Genomic DNA, 22,418 nt, shown 5'->3' on the forward strand with positions numbered 1-22,418 from the left:
GGAACTGCATGCTTTAAATCTGTTTTTTACCCACAGGACAAAATAAATTGGGAGAAACCAAAACACCAGAATCACCAGTCAAGATTATATCAAACTTTACTGTTTTTTTGCAATCAATGATGGTATAACACTTTAAACAAACCTGCAAAATCCTCTGCAGCTTAATTTAACTTGTAAGTTTTTTTAATAGTCTAACCACTAAAATGAAATGATACCGACATCCACACTCAAATTGACCACATCTTATGATTGGCATCTGAGAAAAGTGAAACTGCATAGTACCAGCAATGTTTTAATTCAGTTTAGTAAAAATCTTTAAATTCATCTGAAGTTTCTTCAGTCTCCACCAGGAGCTGCTATGCAAACAAAGTTGTTGTGCAACTAATTTGTGAGCCAAGTGGAGCAGCACCTGCTTATGATGCAGAAGATGAGGGAAAGGTGTCGCCTTTATCAGGTGCTCTGTGCTACGACGAGTCCACAGTCACTGTGAAATTCATTGATCCAGAGTTGGAGACTGATGACTGGTTGGAGTTTTGGGTCAGTAAACTGTTCATATGAATAGTTGAAGAGGGATATATGTTGGCGTATGAATTAACAGCAATGGTTGGATCAGGAGGAGAAGAAGAAACACTGGAAACTGAGGCCGGAAAGTTGAGTGGAGGAAGACCTGCAGAGCACAAGACAGAAGTCTATTAAAAAGCGCTCACTTGGAAGCTAAGTATTTAAAACAACTATAGTACAAATATGGCTCTATGAAACATTCTGCCCCAAATCTGTTTAATGTGCCTAATTTTTAAAATCAGAGTTAATCTTAAAAAAAAAAAAATAAAAAAAAAATCCAGTTTTAAAGAATGTCGTGTACAGAGGAGGAACAAGCTATCTGAACCAACCTGCCACTTAGTGAGCAGGTAATCATACCCAGGAGGGAACCTGTCTGACGACATTAGGTTGGCTAAAATATGTTTAAAGGAGACAACACGCACCCTTCCAAAGAAAATTAATACCATGAATGAAATAAAGTCAGAATTTAATATGGTTAGGGACTTCAGGGAGCAACGGTCCTTTTGAATAAATGTAGAAGGGAATAAATGTTCCCAGAAGTAACCGGCCAACCAATATTATTGCAAGAATACATTGAAAATTAATCCAGGAAGTCACTTAATCCAGGACAGCACCTGAAGCTGTTATGTCAGATGTTAACTTTAATTTGATAATCTAAAACAATATCCATGTGAAAAAAAAAAAATCTCTAAAAAGGGAGAATCTGAATATTGACTAGATCATCTCACAATGTTCGTATCCAATCCTGGTTGCTTCTGATATTTGTTTGCTTTAGCCCACCAAGCTTTCTGTCACAATGAACCCTTGGATAATGTCATCAACTGCAATGAGTTTCTCTGGTCAAAAAGCTCCTGAAATCTAAAAAGCTATCTTCTGTCAAAAGTTGGCCTCAACCTCCTATGTAGGCATTTTATTAAATGGTTCAATAGCAGAAAACGTAAAGGATGTCTGAAAAACAATCACCTAATACAGCTTTGGTCCTCTCATGGTATTTCAGTGAAAAATTAAACCTTATAAAAAACAAACAAAAAAAGTAATTTAAAATCCAAGAACACTGGGGTAGAACCTACCATTCTGCTGAATCCCAAGTCCTGGTGGTAGAACCCGACCCACACCTGGCAAAGTGGCGTTTAGGTTTGTTGAATGAGAAAAGGCTGGAAGACCTCCAGGAAGTGGAATGAAGCCTGGGTAAAATAATTCATAGCAGCTTTGAGACAGTTTAGAGTCACTGCAGTTTAGTTTTATTTGCAATAATAAAAGAATAAAACTGTAAATAGTTCAACATCACTAATATTACTCAAACCCTTTCATGGAAAGCCTCTTTAATAAACGCAATAGAACTGTTCTGCTGTTATGAGCTGCTGTGATGATGCAGACAGCAGGTTCTGAATGGAGCAGCCATCTTTTGAAGTTTGGAGTCAAATAACTTTCACTGACACTCTAGTTCCTTCCAGGACATCTTAGTAAATCTCACCTTGGAGAATGTTGATATATGCAAGGTACCATTGTCCTGTTTTAAAGGTCAAATAAATTCATGTTCCTCAGAGACTCCACACACTTACAGGGAACTGAAACCCCATAGTTTGCTCTCACCAAGTCTTGCTGGAAGACTTTTTTTAGTCATTCGGGAATTTTCGACCACCTGATTCCTCTGGAATCTTGTGGCGGACATTGAAGCTTCCCCTTTCTGCGCTGTGGCTTTCCAGCTTCAACCCTAAAGCCTAGGCTTTAGGGTTGAAGCTGGAAAGCGTTCCTACGCTTTCCAACTGGAGCCATTCATGGCTTCACTGTCTTTTTAGATAATTTTCCTTATCCCTGCTGAGAAACTCCTTCAACGATTCCCTTGATTCAGCAGAAAATGTTATCATGTAACATCAACAGTTATGGTATCTCAGGTATTCCTAAAAAAAACCCTGATGTAGTTATAAAAGAACCTCTTTGTTTGTGAAATTTATCAAACAAACAAACAAAAAAAAACCTGAACATGTTTTCATTTTACCACTAAACCTTAATCTACAGTTTGGAGATTAGATGCCGCTATAGGTCAGTTGTGATGTGAAATCCAGAAAACAAACCTGGTTGCGTTGCAGACCAACCATTGACAGGAAGAGGGAGGGTCGGTGTGGGGATTACATGGTTGGCTGGAGGGGTGACAGGATTTCCTAAAATAACAGCATCATAATATAACATGTTAACCACAGACAGCAACATATCCATATGTCCTATATGTAAATGATTTTGTGTTTTTATCTTAAAGGTATACTATGCAACCGGTGTTGATTTTCCAGCAAGGCTCCCCCCAGAGGGCGAAAGTAAAAGTGCACTGTCATAAATATGCACAGCTGTTCTCCTGGTTTCTCCGTCAAGCCAGGCGCGGATGTTTTGAGCTTAGCAGCGAATGACTAATGCTGCGTTCACACTGGACGTAGCTGGCGCGACAGAAGCAGCGAGTTTACATGCAAAGTCAATGGTTGACGCGCATCAAGGCGCAGCAAAAGGTCCCGCGGCGCGTTTTGAGCAGCAGGCGCAGCACGTCTGAGCAGCTGAAGCAGCGCGTCGGGCATCGGGCTAAGCATCTGACGCAGGGAGAGAGACACAGCGCTGATGATCACTCCTCTTAAACAGTTTATTGACGCCTAAATTAACTAAAAATGCAGAAATCTGCCGGCAGAATATGCAGTTTGGATTATTTAGATGAAAAACACCTACCAGCTGCCGTGGTGAACCGCGAGGAGGCAACCCGGTCAGAGGCTGCTGATGAAGGGATCCCTTCTGTCGGCGCATCCCTGGTATGTGGGGGTCTGAGCGGCTCCGACAGAAAAAATATTGAAGGCAGGATAATAATCTGAATGAACTGACTGCACTGATTACGTTTTCAGGTGTATTTTCTCACTTAAACACATATTAAAACTACTTTATTCCCACTGATCACAGCAAATATAGCTGCAAGGCAGAGAAAGGATAGTGAAGCTCCACCCAACGCGTGTCAGACACACTTTTGCACTGACTCTCACGAGACTTCTGAGCCTGTGGGTGCGGGTCGGTGCTCCTGCAGTTGCAAGTGCAGTATTTCCCCCACAGACCACCAGGGCGGCCGAGAATACCTTTGTTCAACCTGAAACGACTCATTTAATCATCCATAACGTTATGGAACACATTAATTAACTGAAAAATGTTGCATAGTGTGCCTTTAAGTTTAAACACTTTTGTAGTGCAGGACTGCTGAGTCCCTCATTTGAAAGTTAGATTTTTTAAATGTCTAAGAATCAGAATCAATGTTTCACCTGTTGGTGGGTTTATCAGGACAGCTGTTGGCTCAGAGCTGACAGACAAACCGCTGAGAGGTCGCTCTAATCCAGTTGGAGCAGACGACGACACAACAACTGGAACGGTTGGAACCACAGCAGAGAGCTGGACCTGGTAACCACAATTTATTTAAAGGACAATGCAAGTGCTGTTTTTCTGAATGGAGTTACTTCATAAAATTTTCACCTACCTCCGTGTAGCCGTCTTTGGATGTGTGTGGCGCTTCATTATGATTATGTGAACAAGAGTTTTTTTCCTCTTTAATGGTAGGTATCCTGTGTAGGTAACCAAACCCAATCTTGCATCCAAGACTGTGTAAACACAAAGGTACATAAAATAAGTCAAGAAAGACTCCAGCTTAGAATTTTTTTTTCTAAAAAATGTCCTTACATTAATTTAAAATATAGTAAAACTAAGTAACTTAATCTATGAAGCTAAAACTAAATTATTTCACGCTTTAATACATCAATAGTTTAGAGTCAAATCCAGTACTAGAGAGATCTTTTTGTCAACAGGAAACCTCAGCTCCATCTGAAATAAAATAAAAGGACCATTTTGCCTGCAACTCAAATCCTGTATAAGATCTTTTGTAATTGGCTTCGAACTTCATCTAAACAAATCTGTTATCATTCATGTTAACATTGTTGTGTGACTTTAAAATAAGAAACAGTTGATTTATTGAAGACATCCGATTTTGGGACATGCAGTTTTTTTCCGATTGCAATGGATACATAACTAAAATGAAGAATGCATCCTTCCTTGGGGAAGGATCCTTCAGGGGATACATCTTGGCCCCTCATTTCCCATGATTCAATGCAGTTTCAAGCGGTTTTGTCAAGCTTCGGCAGCAGTGGTGGACAGCGGTGGCAAAATCCTGAATAAAAATTGAGAAAATGCTCTTTCTAGGACCAAAAATACACTTTTAATTTGTTTTAACCCGGAATTCCTTAAATATTGAAAATGTCATGTTTGGCTAATTTAAAGGTTTTATTCTATTTTTCAGTAAAGTTTGGGCCAAAATGAGCTAATTTTATTCAGCTCTACTGGACTGCTGCAGTTCCTCAAGGATTAGATTAAAACCGAAGCCATTGGTTGGGATTAATTACTTGCTGCCATCATTGCTTTAGAGCTCTGCATAAACTGGGTCCTTCGAAGGATGCAGCCCCTGAATTGGAACACGCTCATTTTGTCTAATGTTTTATACATTTTGTCTAATGTTTTATAACACATCATACTATACTAAACTAATCCGCAATATATATGTAAACTACCTTATATCAAGCTCACTTATGCTAAGTTATGTTTGCTATCTTATGTAAGTTATTAGTTAAAATCACACATTTATATCCACCATTAGCATTTATATTAACTTTATTATCAGGTCTACGCTTTTTAGCCAGAAGATTATGACCAGCTGCCTAAAGTTGTGTTGGTTCCTGAAACGTATCATGAGCCGCGAACTTCACCAGACGCTGAACGGCTGCTCTGGTTTCTAAAACACCACAGTAGCTGCTGGTGCATAAATTCACACCTTAACTGGTCTGTGGCTATGGATCTTCGTACACAGCTCATCTATTGGAGTGGACAGCATAGGACAGCCATCGTTGCCTGCAAGGATCAGGGAGTATTTTTCTGTTCTCACTCTGTCATTTCTTTCCACCTCTCTTCCTTTACTTGGTAAATACTGACCAGTGCGGGTTAGGAATACCCCACAGAAACCTTGCTTTTGGAAAACCTCTGACCCACTCTGTCTCCCCCCCTCTCTGACTGTCTCCTAGCGTGAGTTTGAAGGATTCATGCACAGCTGATAAAAACTGGTAGATCTTTTTCAGCACTTTCATGGATTCAAAAAAAAAAAAAAACTCAGCTTTTATTGTTAAAAGTCAGCTTTTCTTGTCAAGGAATGCTTCCAGCATTCCTTGACAGTCAGCTGGCTAATGAACTAGGTCAAAATGATGACGATGAAAAGCGGGAGGATTTTTTAAAGGTTGGGCCTGTGAAACCAGTTTGGAAGGAGTGTGAGCTCATTACATTAGTATTAGTAACAAGATGCAAGCGTACAATATATTAATTGGCAGAGATCTCCCTTTGGAAAGATGGAGCCATGATTCACATCCTATTCAGAAGAATCAGTTACTTATATCATTACTTGGATAATATTCCTATATTGGCAGTCATCTTCAAATCAGCCACATGGTGACCTTCAAGATGTGTCCTACTTGATGTACCAGTTGACAAATAGTACAGAGTCAGTGATGAGTGTCATTGTTTGGCGTTTCCCACATTCATATCTAGCTGTTGCACAAAGGATCTGCTTGAGAACAAATGACTAAGCAGGGGAGTGTCTTTTTCTATTCATGGCTAAAGGTGGTACAGGACATCAGGCTTGGGCACTTAAACATTTCGCAATGATTGAGTTTCGTAGGAGACACCATATGTGTGCACCTCCAGCTTTTTTGTCAATAAGCTCTGTTTCAGTCAGGGTGCGAGTGGCCATTAAAGACTGAACAATGGGTCAGATTAGTACCAGAAACAAATAGGTTCTGCACCTTTTGTTTCATCTCGGCAAAATGATCAGAAGGATAACCTCTCCTGTTCGTTTAAAAACAGTAATGAATTTATTATCTGCTCTTATGGGGAAACACAAAAAAGGTGGATGCATCATTTTTCACTACAAGTACCATACCTGCCTTCACCACCCCAGTCAGAGTTTGGGGTAATGACCACCTCTCGACAGTTATCAGCGTCAGTGTTGTAAACATAGAGCTTCAGCTCCTTCCCCTCATGCGCCTCCACGAGGGAAAACAGGTCTTCGCTCTGTTCCAGGAACAAAAATACAGACCAGGTATGAATATGCTGCAAACGGGAGAAAGTAAACTTAGTGTTAAACTAGCACAATATAGAACTTACTCATTGGAGTGTGTAAAGTGCAGCATGCACCCTCTTACTCTGTTCACAACAAACCTAAACTAATGTGATCAACTGCTCAAAAAGAGTTTTTTTTTTATATTTATTAGAAGGTACATTGAAAGCAAACAGAGCTGTTTGCAAAATGAATGAAGATAAAAACAGGTGCAAATCTTTAAAGAAAATCTTGACTATAATCCTAAATGTACAGACTGTGCAATCAAACACCCTGGATTAAAGAATACTCATAAGTTAGAACAGTCCGGTCAAAGTCCAGACATAAATCTACAGAAAGACTTCAAAAACTGATGGTCTCAGATTCTCTCTGAAATCTGACAGTACAACTTGTTTTGCAGAGAAGAATGGGCAAAAAAAGGTCAGCTGTGATCAGGATTTGACTATTTATTTTATTGATTCACTTTGTTCTCTTTAATTATTTGTGTCCCCTATGACACTGCAATGTATTTTTTTCTCTTGTACAGCCCTTTGAATTACCACCGAACTGTGCTATATAAATAAACCTTCCTTGCCTCGAGGCAAAGGACCAAATGACATGCAACTTGACCTGTTTTAAATCAGGGGAAAAGAATATAAACTCATGCCACACTTGTCAGATCTTAATTTCTAAAGAAAAAAAAACTTAGCAAACCATGTACGCTTTTCATTTTAGTTCAGTTCTACACTCTTGCAGCCTGACCTAAAATCCCAATAATTATAGAGATCTTTGTTTTTATTTTGTGTAAGAGTCAAGGGAGTCTGAAGGATTTTGCAAGCCACTGTACAGCAAAGAGGGTACCTCACGCATGGCGGTGTCCGCTCCGATTATGTAATCGACGAAAGGCCTCAAATCAGCCAGGCCTGCTGGAGAGTTCGGCTCCACCTCCTCCAAATGAAACCAGCAGATGCAGAAACATTAGTTCAATAGATCCGATGAAAAAAATAGAGCTTTAAAGAGGCCAGGAAACACTCACCAAGACGTGCCAAACATTTTGATTGGCTCTTTCAAAGCTGCAGAAGCGAATGCTGAGACCCAGAAGGCCCTGTCCCCCCCATGTGTTGCTGGGTGTGATGGTCTGCTCCCTCACAGATTGCGTCTTGCTGTTGTATAGTAGCATCTTGACAGGCTTCTCAACATTCACTCTTAGAAGCTCTTTCAGGGTGTCGTTGTCCCTGTTCTGTTCAAGAAATATTTTTATTGTTTTGAAAACAATGTTTGAAATGGATATTTTTGACGTGCCCAGCTGATGGAAACCTACCAGCCTAGTGTCGCAAACAGAGATGATAAAATCAAAGAATGGCTCCAGTCCTGCATGGTAACCCGGGGAATGTTCTTGCACCTGAAAAGGTCAGAGGGATTTTCAGATTAAGACAAGTGTACCATCCAAAGCATGAAGATGGGCATCCACCAGAAAGACAATCTGGAAACAGCTCCTACATGTGAAGCGAAAGTAGATTCTAAATGCTTATTCAAAGATTTTATTTTAGAAACATTGATTATTGGAGGCAACTCTTGTGAGGCTTAAACATTAGGATGGAGGAAGAACAAGAGGATCAAAAGAAACATACTTTCCTTTTCCCCAGACAAAACTAAATACATTTGAATAGACTGATTATTTGTTTATGTTTATTTGGCATTAACTTGAGCAGATCCCCATACAATGATCTGCCAGAAAAATTACTATTTTTTTAACCTTTAAAATTAGAGTATCAGATCATATGCACTTGAAATAAGTGAAATAAGGCAGTTGTTTTAAATTATTTTAAACAAAAATAATTTTAGTTCAATTGTCTTACCCTCTAAAGCTAGGTAAAATATACCATCAACATGACCTATATAATGTCTTATATTTCAATTTTTGCAGATTACATGTTTGTATTGTAATTATTTACACTAGGAAATGATAAAATCATGGGCGAGACACGGGCTGCACATACAGAAACACAAACAGTTGATTATAGATAGTGAAAAGCGAAAATACGTCTTTCCTATTTGGAACAGCCTCTGGCATAAATTGCTCGAAGTCCTGACCTTCTGTAAACCCTAATCGGAGTCTGACGTCTCCAGGAAGGACTTTTGGCTGACTGCACCTTTACCTTGTTGGTTCAGCTCATTGATGCTTGCAGGAATTTGTTAAAGAACAATTTGTTTTAAGAGGCAAAGGTGTGACTTTAGGAATGTGTGTCTAGAATATTTTTCTTTCTCACCCTTTTTTTTCCACCCTTTACTTCTTGGACTTCTATTAAAATCTTTGTTATTGGTCTTACTTACCCCCTGACTCTCTGTGGAACCTACTAGCCTTACAAAAAAACAAAGGCAGTTATTCTGTTTTTTTTCAGTGAATTGCTTCAATTTTTGTTCCAATAGAAGATTTTTTTTGTTTATTTTTTTTCTTTTTTGCAGTGTGGCCTAATTTAATTTAACTTCCTTAACTGTATAACAATTAGTATCTCAGATGATCCTAGAAAATTTATTAAAGTTAATTAAAACATTGCAAAGTCCTTTTTTTTTTCTTTCTTTGAATAAGCACAAATAATCTACCCTCCAACATTCTGGTGCAATCAAATATAGTTCACATTTTCTATTTTGATCTCATGTTTGAGTTTCAGTCTTCTAATTCTACTATGAACTTTAATTAAATTAAATTAAGTGTGAGATGTAGCATCATTGTCATGAGGTCTGACCTCAGGGTATCACTGTATTGACCTTTTCTGCCAAACTGCTCATCGCGTTCCCTCCTACAGCAGTAAATGCTCATATGCACATTTTTCACATTTTTTGGCCAACTTTTATTTTGGAAAACTAATGTTAAGAAACAGACATTAGGCCAGCATAATGTAAGGGAAATTTGTTGTTATCACTGCTGGCAAAACTGGTATGAAACATCACAATAGTATATAATCAGACTATAAAATGCAGTAACCCATTTGGTCATGTTTTTTGTTAAATGCGACAAAAAACAAATTCACTAAGATGTTCTGATAAAATCATTAGACTGAGATTACCTTAATTTATCCCAGATTAAAGTCCTTTGGGGTGATGTGTCAAAAGCTAGGTTAGTTAGACCTTGGATGACTGAATGCGATTTTTGGACCATCGTATGCATCGAGGTGCACTTCTGGTCGTCACAGTTCTTCTGAAGCACCTTCTGATTCATGACAGATTGTAAGCAGGATCTATGGTGCTGAACAGGCATAACCTACAGCACGAAAGGACCCCCAAACCATAACACTTTCCCCACCCTGCTTCTCAGTGTGAGTAGGAGGTTATTTCTCTCAGAGAGCTGCTCTTGATTTATATTAAATTTCCTCTGTTCTGGTGTAAAAACATTTCAATCTTAGGCACATCTGTCCAAAAGAACAGTACTCCATATATTTTAGTTTGTTTCTTTGTCCTCTATGACAACTCTTCAGTTTGGCCTTCAGTTTTTCATAGAAAGCAAAGATCTCCCAATTCTTTGGATGCCTCTAAATCTCTCACCAGACCCATTAGTGAAGGCTTAAAAGGCTTTGGGCTGTTTCTGTACATCTCTCCATGGTGTTCACTCTTCCTTTAACAATCACCACAATAAAATGCCACCCATTTTTTTTATTTATCATTGAATAGCATCTTAACCTTAAAATATCAGTAAACACATAAAGCTTAAAAAGAAACATTGGTCTTTGCCCATATAAAGCATTGCATCCAAAACAAGTTGGACTTAACAGCTTTTAACTCTTAAAACCTCAAAATTTCTGTTAATTGTTGCATTGGTTAGCGCTGGATAATATTTCACGGCTATTGTATAGAAAAAAAAAAACAAATTAGCATTTGTCTGAAAATACGATGGATGTGTTTTTCTTTACCACTTTAATATTACCTATACTACGCCCAGTAGTCATAGATGTCAAACTTCTGCTTGATTTCTTAACGTCTTTGCCTTATTTCATTGCATGAAATGCTAAGATCCTTGAATTTGATCAATACGGGTGATAATGAATCCAACTAAATAATCACTAATAGATAAGCCACAGTAAAGGATGTCAAGATTTGTTTAGATGTTATAACTTCAAACAGCTTTAAACGAATTGAAAAAGACTGAAAGGAGGCTAGCCATGTGAACTAATTGGAAAATATATGATCTGTTTTTTTTTATATTTTTGATTTCATATAAAGTGTGAGAAATCCTATTGCATAGTCTACTGTATAGAGGAGCAAAGTGGATATTGATGATCCTGGTTTTTAGATTATTAAGTCATCTTTCAGTTGATTTATACAGAAAAAGGGATATGATGGAGTTTTTATGCTTTATTTACTTTCAGCTTCTAGAATGAAGTTTGTCTAAATTTACTTCATAATGATGGCTGACAGCATTTTATTACCGACTCTATCTGATTTCCGCGAGCCCTGCGGGGAGTTCACCAGTCTGCATTTCAGATGCACAGTGTTTACACCCTGGACTGCATCATCAAGTAGGAGGGGCTTCAGCTGCACAAAGCTGACACCCTACTGATGTGAGAAAAACTCAGCAAATATACAAATGTATGGTTATTGCTTCTTTGGTACAGGTTTGTGCTTTTAAAATAGTCATTGGTAAAAATTAGAAAAACAATAAAATAAATAAAATTTAATAAGATCACATGTGCTGCTGTTTTAGAGATATTAAAGATTATTTTTTAGGTCACCCAGAGGTCATCTATCCCCTCATTAAGCGTCAGAATTTAATAAAAATGATCTAGCCTACTTTTTCAGTGCTACTTCATTTGTGCAGGTAAAACTATTCTTAGTACAATTTGGTTTTTAAGATAGCATTATTTTAAAATACGGCAGATGATGTCACCATCCTAGAAGAGGTTAGTGCTGCTCTCTTTTCCTGATATAAAGTTATTGTATAACATCACATGTCATTCCTGTGCTGATTCTGAATATAATAGTTGGCATGTTTACCTTATTTAATGGCTGGAATTTTTTTTTATATTTAGTTAATCACCAGCCTCCAAGACCCTTTGCTTTGGATCTGCCTTTAACCCTGGCAATCGCAAAGCATTTCCTGTCAAGGTCTCTTGTGGTCTTTTCACAATAAAAGCATAGGTAAAACTTAACATAAAGAACTAGTGCTACATTTTTCTCTATGACCAACTTTTGAATAGCCTTGAGGAGACCATCATTGTTTTGGAAAAACCCCAAAAGCTCTAAAAAAAAAAAAAAAAAAAAAAAAAAAAAAAATCACTTTGGTTCATCCAGAGCTGCATCTGAATGATGGTCGTATTGGCTGTACTTTCTTGTAGACCTACCTATGTAGAAAGCACTGATGCTGGGCAGTGGAGAGTGAATGACTGGGGTCTGTGCTGGAGGTAAGGGAGGATGATGAACAGCCCTCCTAGCACCAAATTAAAACATCTTTTTAAAAGCCATCTAAAAACCTTGTGAAACCTTCCTTATTTTCACTTTATTTTTTTGTGAAAAAAAAAAGTTAAGCCTAGAACCAGTCCCTGATTGACTGCCATGTCGCAACTTTACAACAAAATTTGGCTCATTTCAACTTCATCAATCACCACTCCACTCTCGCCACGTGGTATTGCTGTTTGACCAGACCTCAATTCTATCTAGTAGCACGAGGTGAGAGCAGAATAATGAACACTGTCATGGCGTGGGATTCACCACCGGCCACTTCACAACGCAGTTTGCAGAGGAATTCTACATGAATCCATCGCACTCACCGCTGACACCTTATCCAGCCTGAACACAGCATTAAGCTTTAACTCATATAACATAACATATATGTCTCACTCACAATTTCTGAACCCATATTGACTGATCTGCTCAGCCCAGGTATCAATATCAGATTGGAATAAACTGGATCGGTGGATCTCCACTATTTTTGCATGTGGTCCCAAAAAAAATTTACCGCATAATACGGCCTCTTGAATAAAACAAAGTACACTTAAATATTTTTAAAATAGCACTAAACTGGGCCTGGTGAAAACTCCATTAATCTGTTGATTATTTTTTCGATGAATCGGTTAATCGGATAACCAAAGGTTCCTAAAAGAACATTTATCTTAAATGTTTATATATATATATATTTTTTTTTAACAATTTTGATATATTTACTGCTCTAATTGGGTTGCTCTGTCAGCTAAAGGCATATTTTAGAGTCTCTATACTCTTTAACTATACAGCAAATGATGCGCTGGAACAGACATGGTAACTGATAGGTTCTTTGGATCTATTTCATTTTTTTTCTTTACAAAATCTGTTTACTAATTATTTAAAAAACAATAAGGTGATAGCTTCAGCGGTGTTGAGATAGGATCCGGTTTTCATCTGCTAAATATTTTTCTCAAAACAAATAAAAAAATGCTCTGTTTTACAGCCGAATTTATCAGTTTTTCTTGAGTTATATTTCAGATTTTATAGAAACTGTAAGTTTTACTGAAATTCATCAAAAATATGTAAACTTCCTGAATTATAAATGTATATTGACCTAATAAGAAATAGAATTTTAATTAAACCTAATTAAATAGAAATTACACTTCACACAGCTAGCTTAATATATTTAAATCCCTTGCCCTGTTTTTTTTTTTTCAATTCAAGCCTTTCAGGGCCCAAAAGAAAAAAAAAAAAACGCTGGCCCCCTCCTGGCCCCCTGGTACATTTGGTCTAGATCCGCCACTGACAGTTGCCTCCTTCCAAACACAGCTGTTTGACTAAAGCTGAATTTCAAAATGATCACTTCTCCCCTGTGGAAATCTTAAATCAGGATGACATGCAGCTCCTCAGTAAAGTGATGAGCTCATCTGGTGTAGATAAACAGTCCTTAGAATCACCTCCATACAGAATAGACCAGGTGGAGACAAGACACTCCCTTCTCTATTAGTCACCTAGTGGCCCCACCGGTTGGTCTGGCCCCATGCACAGGTAACGTCCTCAGAGCTGCTATGATAATAACTGCACAAACAGGCAGCCAGCACGTCCAACAGTTCATTTCAGTTCATTTATATTCAATCAATGACTGTTCCTGTGCGCTATGATCCAATCTGAACAAGCGTCTCAATGCCAGCCTCGGTGATCGGCCTCACATGAACCAGGAGCGGCTGTTTTCATTCAGATTTCCGTTTAAATCCACGTGGAAATGCACTATAATCAGTTTCCTGCCAAATCCTAACCACTGCACCGCGATAGAGAGACATTAATGTTAGTTGGGCTAAAAAAAAAAACACAGCAGCTGTGCTGATAATACAGCTGCTCTTACCCGGAGGACGTGGTAACCTTCGGATCCTCCCCCCGGGATCTGGACGCTCTGAGAGCCCCCCATCTTCCCCTGGATCCGGATACCTGCGCTGGTTTTAACAGGAGGCTCTGGGACAGGTCATGTCGTGATTCCTGCTGCTGCTGCTGCTGCTGCACTTCCTGTGCTGCAGTCCTCCCTCCTCCCTGCCAGCTGCCATGGCAACGTCTCCCCAGCTGTGATGTCACCGACTCCAAAATAAGACACGCGGGTTCATCTTTGTAAATCACAACCAGCTGGACGAGTTTATTCATTTCACTAATTCAGCATTATGTATTTTCCTTTTTTTCTTCTATTAATGTGAAAGCTCAGGTAAAATATTATATTTTTCAAGAACAGTTAAAAGACCTTATTACCTTTATAACATTAAAAATATGGATATTTTAATGGCAAAAATTAATGTAATAACAACGCCAATTTTCTCGAATATATTAAGAAAAACAAAAGTGCTTTAATAAGAAATTCATGAAAAACTCTGAGAGAAAGAAACACATTTTTGGTCCAAAATAATCTTAGAGGCATTAATGCTGATACTGGCATTTACATTGTTTAGTTTATTAACCTAAATATAATTGTTAACAAGGCTTATTAACTTTTTAATTAGCTTTTTACCTTTTTTGACTTGTTAACTTTCTTTTCAGCTTAATTTACAGTAGGTAATATATCATTCTAGGGCTCATCTAATCGGTCGAATGTCAAAATGAGATGTACAGCCATGTAGCAGTATCTTTGCTGAATGGCTGGATATCGATCTTGTTCTTCTAGACCTCACTGAGGGATGGGGTGGGGGTGTGGGGGGGGGGCTCCATTTGTAAGAGGTATGCAAGTGATCAAAAATGGTAACTGCCCTATAAAGGGTAAACAAGGACTGTAACCAATAGACATTCCATGTATGTTGGTTAAGGTGTATATTGGTGCAATTAAAAGCCTTATAACAACTACTCAGGTTCCTTGTCAGAAGAATAGTAGAAAATACAACATTTTACTCAAAAACCATAAAAGAAAAAAATATTGCTACTGTGTTATATCTTCATACTGCTCTTCCTCCACTGTGCAGATTGTTAAAAAAAAATAATAGCATGGTGGTTCTCTGGTAGTTTTGGCACACACTAAGTGCAGATTGAATCTGAAGATATGAAAATGAAGAAACATTATGAATAAGGGTTAAATAAAGTAGGGGGAGAGGCAGCCTAGTGGTTAGGGCATAGAGATTGAAATCCTGAGGTTCTGAGTTAATTCCCCTGGATTGCCACTATATAGGTCCCTGAGCAAAGACCCTTAACCCCACACTGCTCCCCATGGGGATGGGTTAAATGCAGAGGTAACTTTCTCCAATGTGAGATCAATAAAGTTCAATTAATTAATTAGATAGTCTTGGAATTATAATAATAATAATACTTAACATTTACCTCTGACTAAGTCAGAGTGAGACCAAATTTACTCTTAAAGTGTTACTTTAACAATGCAACATTTACTGTGTAGCTTTGATAACAATAATAATAATACTTTAATTCATTATCTATATTATTTCAGGAGCTGTCAATATATTTCTGCCTATCGCCTTGTAAATGAATGCATAACCTATCTGCAGCATGAGGATAATTATCTTTAATTCTGTTGAGGACAGTGTGATATGACCTGCCAGAATCTGATAGGTAGCAGCAACAGGGTAATGAAAAACTAATCTGAAAACTCTGCAGAAAATTTCACAAAGAAAAATTAAACACATGATGGAAAACCCTCAGCTTCCTCTTCATCATACTTTGGTGCAATATCAACCCCTATAATATGAGCTAAATAGCATTTAATTCCCCTTTGCTGTTTGTTTTTTCTGTTGTTGAATGATCTCTAGTGTTAATTTTAATCAATTTCGGAAAAAAAATAAAACTTCCATGGTTTTTTCAGTGACATCAAACTCATAATTTCCATATATATTTCTTCATCAACACCTTTCTCTTTAGTTTTAGTTTTTTTTTCTTATCCATTGACAAGTTGCTTGATCTACCTGAGCTCATGAAGTACCCAGTTTGTCTGTACCTTCTCCTAACCTTAGATCTGGATGGTGTTTAATTACCTCCTCAAAGTACATCTACACTCCTTGCTGCTTCCACAATATAATGATGCATTTTCATCACACCTATGAGCAAATTAACAAATGGGGTTTTGAGTTGCATATAATCATCATTAACAATGTAAGTCCTGAGATACCCAAGTCCTAAACATTTTAAAGCTCTCAGTGGGGTTTGCTTAAATGGTAGTGAAACAGGTGATCATCAGTATCAAGACAATGCTGCCATCTAGCATAAACCAGATTAACTGCAGACCATCTAGAACTAATACATGTGTCCCATCAAACTGCCGGTTTAAGCTGAAATAAAAGTGTTAATGACTGTATATCGCAATCGATTTAGTAAAATCAAATACTTTTACTTTTTTTCTGTACCAAATAAATATCTCAGGAAAAAAAATTAAAACAAAAGATGGCCACATCATATTTGAATATTTTATTTCTTATGCTTTAGATACATTCTGTAACTGTTTATTTCTTTTCGAGTGGTGCCGGTGTTGTATTTTATTTTTGCCCTTTCAAGCATTTGATCAATTCTAGAGTTGCAGCTACTTGGTGATGCCAGAGCATTAGGATCTGGATCAATGCAATAAAGTTAATATTTAGAGCTCCAGCAAGAATTTACAATCAATGAAACAAAAAGTGCATCACCACTGTGCTCTATTACTTTTATTTCCACAGAAATCTGGGCTGCAGATCACAAGCCAACAGTCTGTATCCATCCAGTTCCTCTCAAAGAGACACAAATACAGGACTGCTTTTCTGCAAGCAAAGCTGTAGCTACAAACATCCTGAGCCATTAATGTCAGAGTCAGAGGCTTACGTCTGCTGTACATCTGTAGGTCGAGGATATTTTTGTCTAATAGATAAATGCTCTTGGCTGGCTGAGGCTGCTGCACAGGGAGGCAGAGATCCAATGCAGACTGGATTTTAAAAAAGCATGCATGAAGAAAGACAGTTTGTGTAGTTGCTTTACATTTTATAGTGCCTTCCAACAGTATTTGTACTCACCAAATTTTTCCAGATTTTAAGTTAGTTAGTTGATCACATAAAAATTAATACACTAATCATCTGAGCATCGTCTTCTAGTTTGGATCATTGTTTTTTTAGCAGGAGAATTCTCTGATTGAGCATAAAACAGTGTTAAAATCTTCCATCTTTTTTCCATCAAGCATATATAACATATATGGCTGTATTATATTGTTTTCTTGTCAGAAGGCTGCAGTATTTCTGCCCCAGGCATCATGTCCTTTTCATACCGAGGAGTTTTACTACTTTAAAAAATTTAAGCTGAGATGGTTAAGTTATTTTCTCTGGACAATTAATTTACACCTTAACATTTGGTCCCCACGAAGATCAATCAAGCTGTGGATGCGCAATTATAATTAGTTCAGCAAACAGGCCACAAGGTGTTGAAATCAAATTTGCATTTTGACAAAATGCCCAAATGATGTTGGTACATTAAGACAAATTAATATATAGATGAGTTTTCCTTTTCAAAAATCAAGCACCCTCACAAGAAAAATGAATGTTATTAAGATAAAAATAATGATGATACAAGGTTAAAGGTAATTTAAGTAGATTGTTTACTAAGCTGTATGTGTGTGTGAAGTGTGTGTGGGTGAGGTAGGAGGAAGAGCTGGAAGGCTGCCGGCACTTAATATCATCTTTTCATTAGACTTCCCTATCACACAATGGGAGCATCAGTATCTATCAGGAAACTAATGTGGCAGTGATTCCCAAAGGCGGGAGATATATTTAGCACAGAGCGGGATTGACAAGACTCTTTGATTTATGAGAGAAAAAGAGAGGGAGAGAAAGAGAAGAAGAAAGTCAGTTATGTCTTAAATAAGTTTTCTGTTGCTTTCTTCGTGTGTGTTCAATGAGAAGTTGGCAAAAACTGCTACCCTATAAAATAAGCTCCTAAACTTTGCAGCCTCTGACCCACAAAAAAGCACCAGAATGGTCTCATGATAGAAATAAAAAACATCCTCAACAACCAAAATATTTATTTTTCTATTTATAAGGGATGTTTTGATACACTCAAACATATAAATATGCTTAATCATTATACTTTTTAAAGTTTAGTATGATTCCTTTAGGGGATTTCAAGACCTCTTGCTGATATGTGACCCATTTATGGTCACAAACCAAACTATGCCCATGTGAAGTTCTGTTATGCTACCATTCTGACACTTTTAGATGCATCCGTCCCCTAACACGCCTGAAAAATATGAGTGGCTCAGTTTTGGGCCTCTGTTGAGCTTAATGACATGCTGAAGGAATTTAGCCATTTGATTTAGATGTGTTGGGGAAGGAAAATGCAGGATGGTGGCTCTGGAGGACTGGACTTAGGCACCCCTGCTCTAGTCTTTACCATCATGTTATTGCCTTTTTCACCTTTTAAACAAGGAAAAAATGTGTGCAGATGATATTAATAAAACTTGTGTCCTCTTAATTCAATTAGATTAAGTTTAAAGAAAAAGCTTTATAGTAAAAAAAAAAATGGAGAAAAAAAGAGACGTTTCAAAAACTAAACCCCTGATAGAAGCTTCCCTGATGTTCCACATGTAACCAAACATTTTTATAATCTTGTTATAATTATACACATTGTTTCTGTATCCAAAATAATTCACATGTACAGTATGGCTGTCTTTCTCAGTTGAGAAAGTGAGATTTCAAGTTCATTCTCCTCCTCCACAATATTTGTTTCGTCTCTGGAATTCTTCTGTTAAATTCTGTGTGCAATCTGAACCTATCTACTTTTGTGATTTTCTCCTGTGCAAACATGGACAGTTTTTATTTTTCTAGTAAAACATATGCAGTTGTCTTATGACAGTTTAGTTCAGATTACCTGCATATGAGTTGTTTCTACCCAGGAACATAAATGCAATTCACACCTGCTCCATATCAGCTCATTAGCCCATCCTTTGTTCTGTTACTCTATATATAAACCAGTTCCTCATTGCTGGTTTCTTGTTGTTTTGTTGCTTTATTGCTTGCTCCCCATGTGTTGTTTCTCCCTGACGTCTCCTAATTTATTTAATTTATTTTTGTTCCTGTCTCAGTTTCCTGTGGTAATACTCACCTCTGCCTCCTTATCTCTCCCTTTGGGTCCTAAAAAGTTTCACACAAACATTGACAGTTTGGATTTCTCCCAAGCTGTTCTGCATTGCAATGATTAATCACAGCTTGTTCTAATGCCACTTATCAACCCTCCCGGTAGTTAAGAGCCAGTCAGTTTTCTCATCTGTAAGTCAGAATCTGTTTTTTTTCCCCCATCATCTGTATTATTGTTGTATTAAGACCCAGTTGTTTTTCCCATTAACCTTTGTCTAGAAAATTAAGCTGCCGGCACATCACGTACAATGATGTCCTACACACACACATAATAATAATAATAATAATACACAGAGACCCATGTCAGTATCAGGCCATAGGCTTGATAAGAGTGAAGGAAGACACTGTCATTGTTTATCAATCTTCTGAAGAGGATGCTCACTGTTGTCCTGATATTCTTCATTTCATAAAAAATATTTTCTGTGAAATTAACTCCAGATGTTCTAGACGAGTTGTTAGAACAGAGCCAGCCTTCTTTATCAGCTTGTTGAGCTTTTTTAAGTAATTTGCTCTGATGCTATTTTTTACAACAGATAATGGTAAAAGAGATCCCACTCTCTCGCTCTAAGATTTTTTTCTCCAGTGTCTTGGATCACATATTGGATTTGAATCTATTTATTTCAAAATATATGGCATATTACCCAAAATCTAAAGTTTAAAAAATCTATTATTTAAGAAGTGCACACTGTTAATTTGTTATACTCATCCCATACTAACAAACCCAGACTATCTTTCTCTTTTTGTAAGTGTTCATGAGCCTCAGCACAGCAAATTAGATGAACTCAAATTAGAAATAAAAAATATATAGATACGCAATTTTAATTTTTTATTTCAAGAAATTTAAAAGGTCTTAAAATTTGAATTTACAGACTTTGAAATCAACTCTGACTTGACCGTCTTTACTAAAGACTTGATGATAAAGACTTGAAACTTACTTGAGACCCACATAAAAATGGCTTTGTCCAACCTCTGCAGATTTATTTGAGATAAGATAATAAAAATATTTGCATAACAAGCTTAACAGTTCAGAGACATTAACACAATAAAAAGAGCTTAAAATGAACCTTTTCTTTTTCTAAATTTGTTTACAATACATAGGAATACACTTCTACTATAAATATTTATCATGCATTTTCATCAGTAACATTTTCTTCTTCAGTTTCCAACATTACCATTTTAGATAAAACTTGATTCAGCATTTCACAGGTTAAATGACACATATTATGAGCTGATTTAGTCTGAAACCTACTAGACCGTGACTGACTGCAGGTGCTGGTAAAACCTGCTCCATTTGCATTCAATCATTTTATTCTCCTGCAGCTGCCTCCGAAATTAGCCGTATTATTATACTTTAGGAACATTTAACCTTCAAAGGTAGAATCATTGAAATATTACTAAACAAAAGCTGAATTGACTCCCCCTTTAGAGGGGAGTGCAGAGGTGATTTTCAGTGGCTGCTCCTTCCACCCCTTTGTTCATTGCAGCCTCACAAAGCCTCCATTGACATCAGGTCTGTAATGATTGCTGCACTGAAGCATGAAACAAAGAAATAGCGTCGGCCTGGTGGAGGAAGGGAGGAGAGCCGCTCAAACAGTCAGTCGATCTTTTTGTGAGTGTGTCGAGATAAAACACAGCGAGGCAGATCCTTCAAATAGGCTCTGCGGGAGTTGGGGAGGGGGGTAAATGTTAAGAGATCACAGTCGAATGCATTTTATGACAAAAAGGGTGAGGAGAGGGAGAAATGAGGGAAATGGCTCTGGAGGTTCATGAAACTCAGATGGGAAATTATCAGTCATTAAAAAAAGTCTCCTAGGGGTGATTAATCTGACTAATGGTGCTAACAGGACTGTAAGGATGTTCTAAAGAAAACTGACAAAAATGTTTGAATAGTGAACTTCTACATCTATGCCACCTAATGATTCCTGTAAGATTATGGTTCAGTTGTCAAAGCATAGCAGTGATTTTGCATGAAAATCAGAAATAAAACATTTTAATTTCTCTTTTAAGATCCCATTGTATAAAATCTACTACAACATCTGTTATTCCAGCTGACAGAGACGACAGGCGTGGAGTGCACAGCGCTGCAGCCTGTTACCTTGCAGAAAGAAAGGTCATGGGTTTGAACTCTGCCTTAGGTTCTGTGAATGCTCTCCTCCTTCTACACATATGTCTTATTTCAACAGGTCAAAAACATGCATCTTACTTTGATTAGTTTCTCTAATTTGCTCTTTGAAGTGACTGTCCTGTGATAGATGTTTGATTGGTCCAAGGCGTACCCTGCCTCCTGCACCAAGACAGCTGTCAGTTAATTACTCCAAGCAGAAAGACTTAGTCTGATCACCATGCATGCACATGCCTTATAACCATTACCAACACTCCAGTCAATACTGGATAGAAGACATAAAAAAAAATCACATTGCATGGGAAAGCTATAATACTGAATTCAGCCTGCATGTAGTGTTGCTGTACTGGCACATCATGTCACTGTTTAAGGTGATGTAGGCAGAATGTGGCATTTACTGATTTTACAAGCAGGAATGTGCACAGGGTCCAATCTAATGGAAAAATACAAAAAACAATTCATAATTCTAAACACCATCTCTGTCAAAATATATGAAAAGTTGCATATCAGCCAAAATACTTACTAACAGTTTAGCTCGTTGTGATTTACGGACCCAAATACGCGGCAGAAGCAGAATCAGCAGTTCTTCAGGGCTCCTTTTAAAAACTTTGTGCTTGTTTATTACCCAGCTTTCCTATTATTGTCAGTGAACTGTGCATTTGGTAAAAAATGAATATGACTGTATGCTATTCTTACAAGCAATTGTATGAGCATGTTTTTAGTTTCTTTGTTTGTTTTCATAATTTCCTGATTACAGGAAAATTATTTAGGTAAATTTTACTGTGAATTTCTTACTAATTTCTCCTTTAGATTGTTTTGTTCTCATGGGTGAATCATTTGAAACTGACTATTCTGATGTTGGGGAGAAGTTTTTACTACGGTTGCTGATAGGTTTGCAGGGCTTTTTGAATTCACAGCGAATTCAAAAAGCCCTACAAACACAAAAGTGAGAGTAACATGAAAAAAACCCCACACATATGCAAAGGAATACCACTGGAGAATTACTGTAACTGCAAACAATTGAGAAATAGAAGTGAAAATATGATTCGAACCAATAAATGATGCA

At 37.4% G+C, this 22,418-nt stretch overlaps 1 protein-coding gene across 1 annotated transcript; it reads right to left on the reverse strand.

Annotated features, from left to right (window-relative positions):
* Positions 1-96: 96 nt before the first annotated feature.
* gorasp2 (golgi reassembly stacking protein 2) lies at positions 97-14,163 on the reverse strand. Its single transcript, XM_015388676.1, has 10 exons — positions 14,007-14,163; positions 8,031-8,111; positions 7,746-7,949; positions 7,571-7,657; positions 6,554-6,684; positions 4,058-4,178; positions 3,846-3,978; positions 2,637-2,723; positions 1,632-1,745; positions 97-667 (listed from the first exon to the last, which is right to left on the reverse strand). The coding sequence occupies exons 1-10, from the start codon at positions 14,067-14,069 to the stop codon at positions 465-467; spliced, it is 1,224 nt and encodes a 407-aa protein (XP_015244162.1). The 5' UTR covers positions 14,070-14,163; the 3' UTR covers positions 97-464.
* Between the last annotated feature and the right edge of the window lie 8,255 nt (positions 14,164-22,418).

This window comes from Cyprinodon variegatus, unplaced genomic scaffold (assembly GCF_000732505.1).
Source record: "Cyprinodon variegatus isolate N-32 unplaced genomic scaffold, C_variegatus-1.0 Scaffold432, whole genome shotgun sequence".
Taxonomy (NCBI): Eukaryota; Metazoa; Chordata; class Actinopteri; order Cyprinodontiformes; family Cyprinodontidae; genus Cyprinodon; species Cyprinodon variegatus.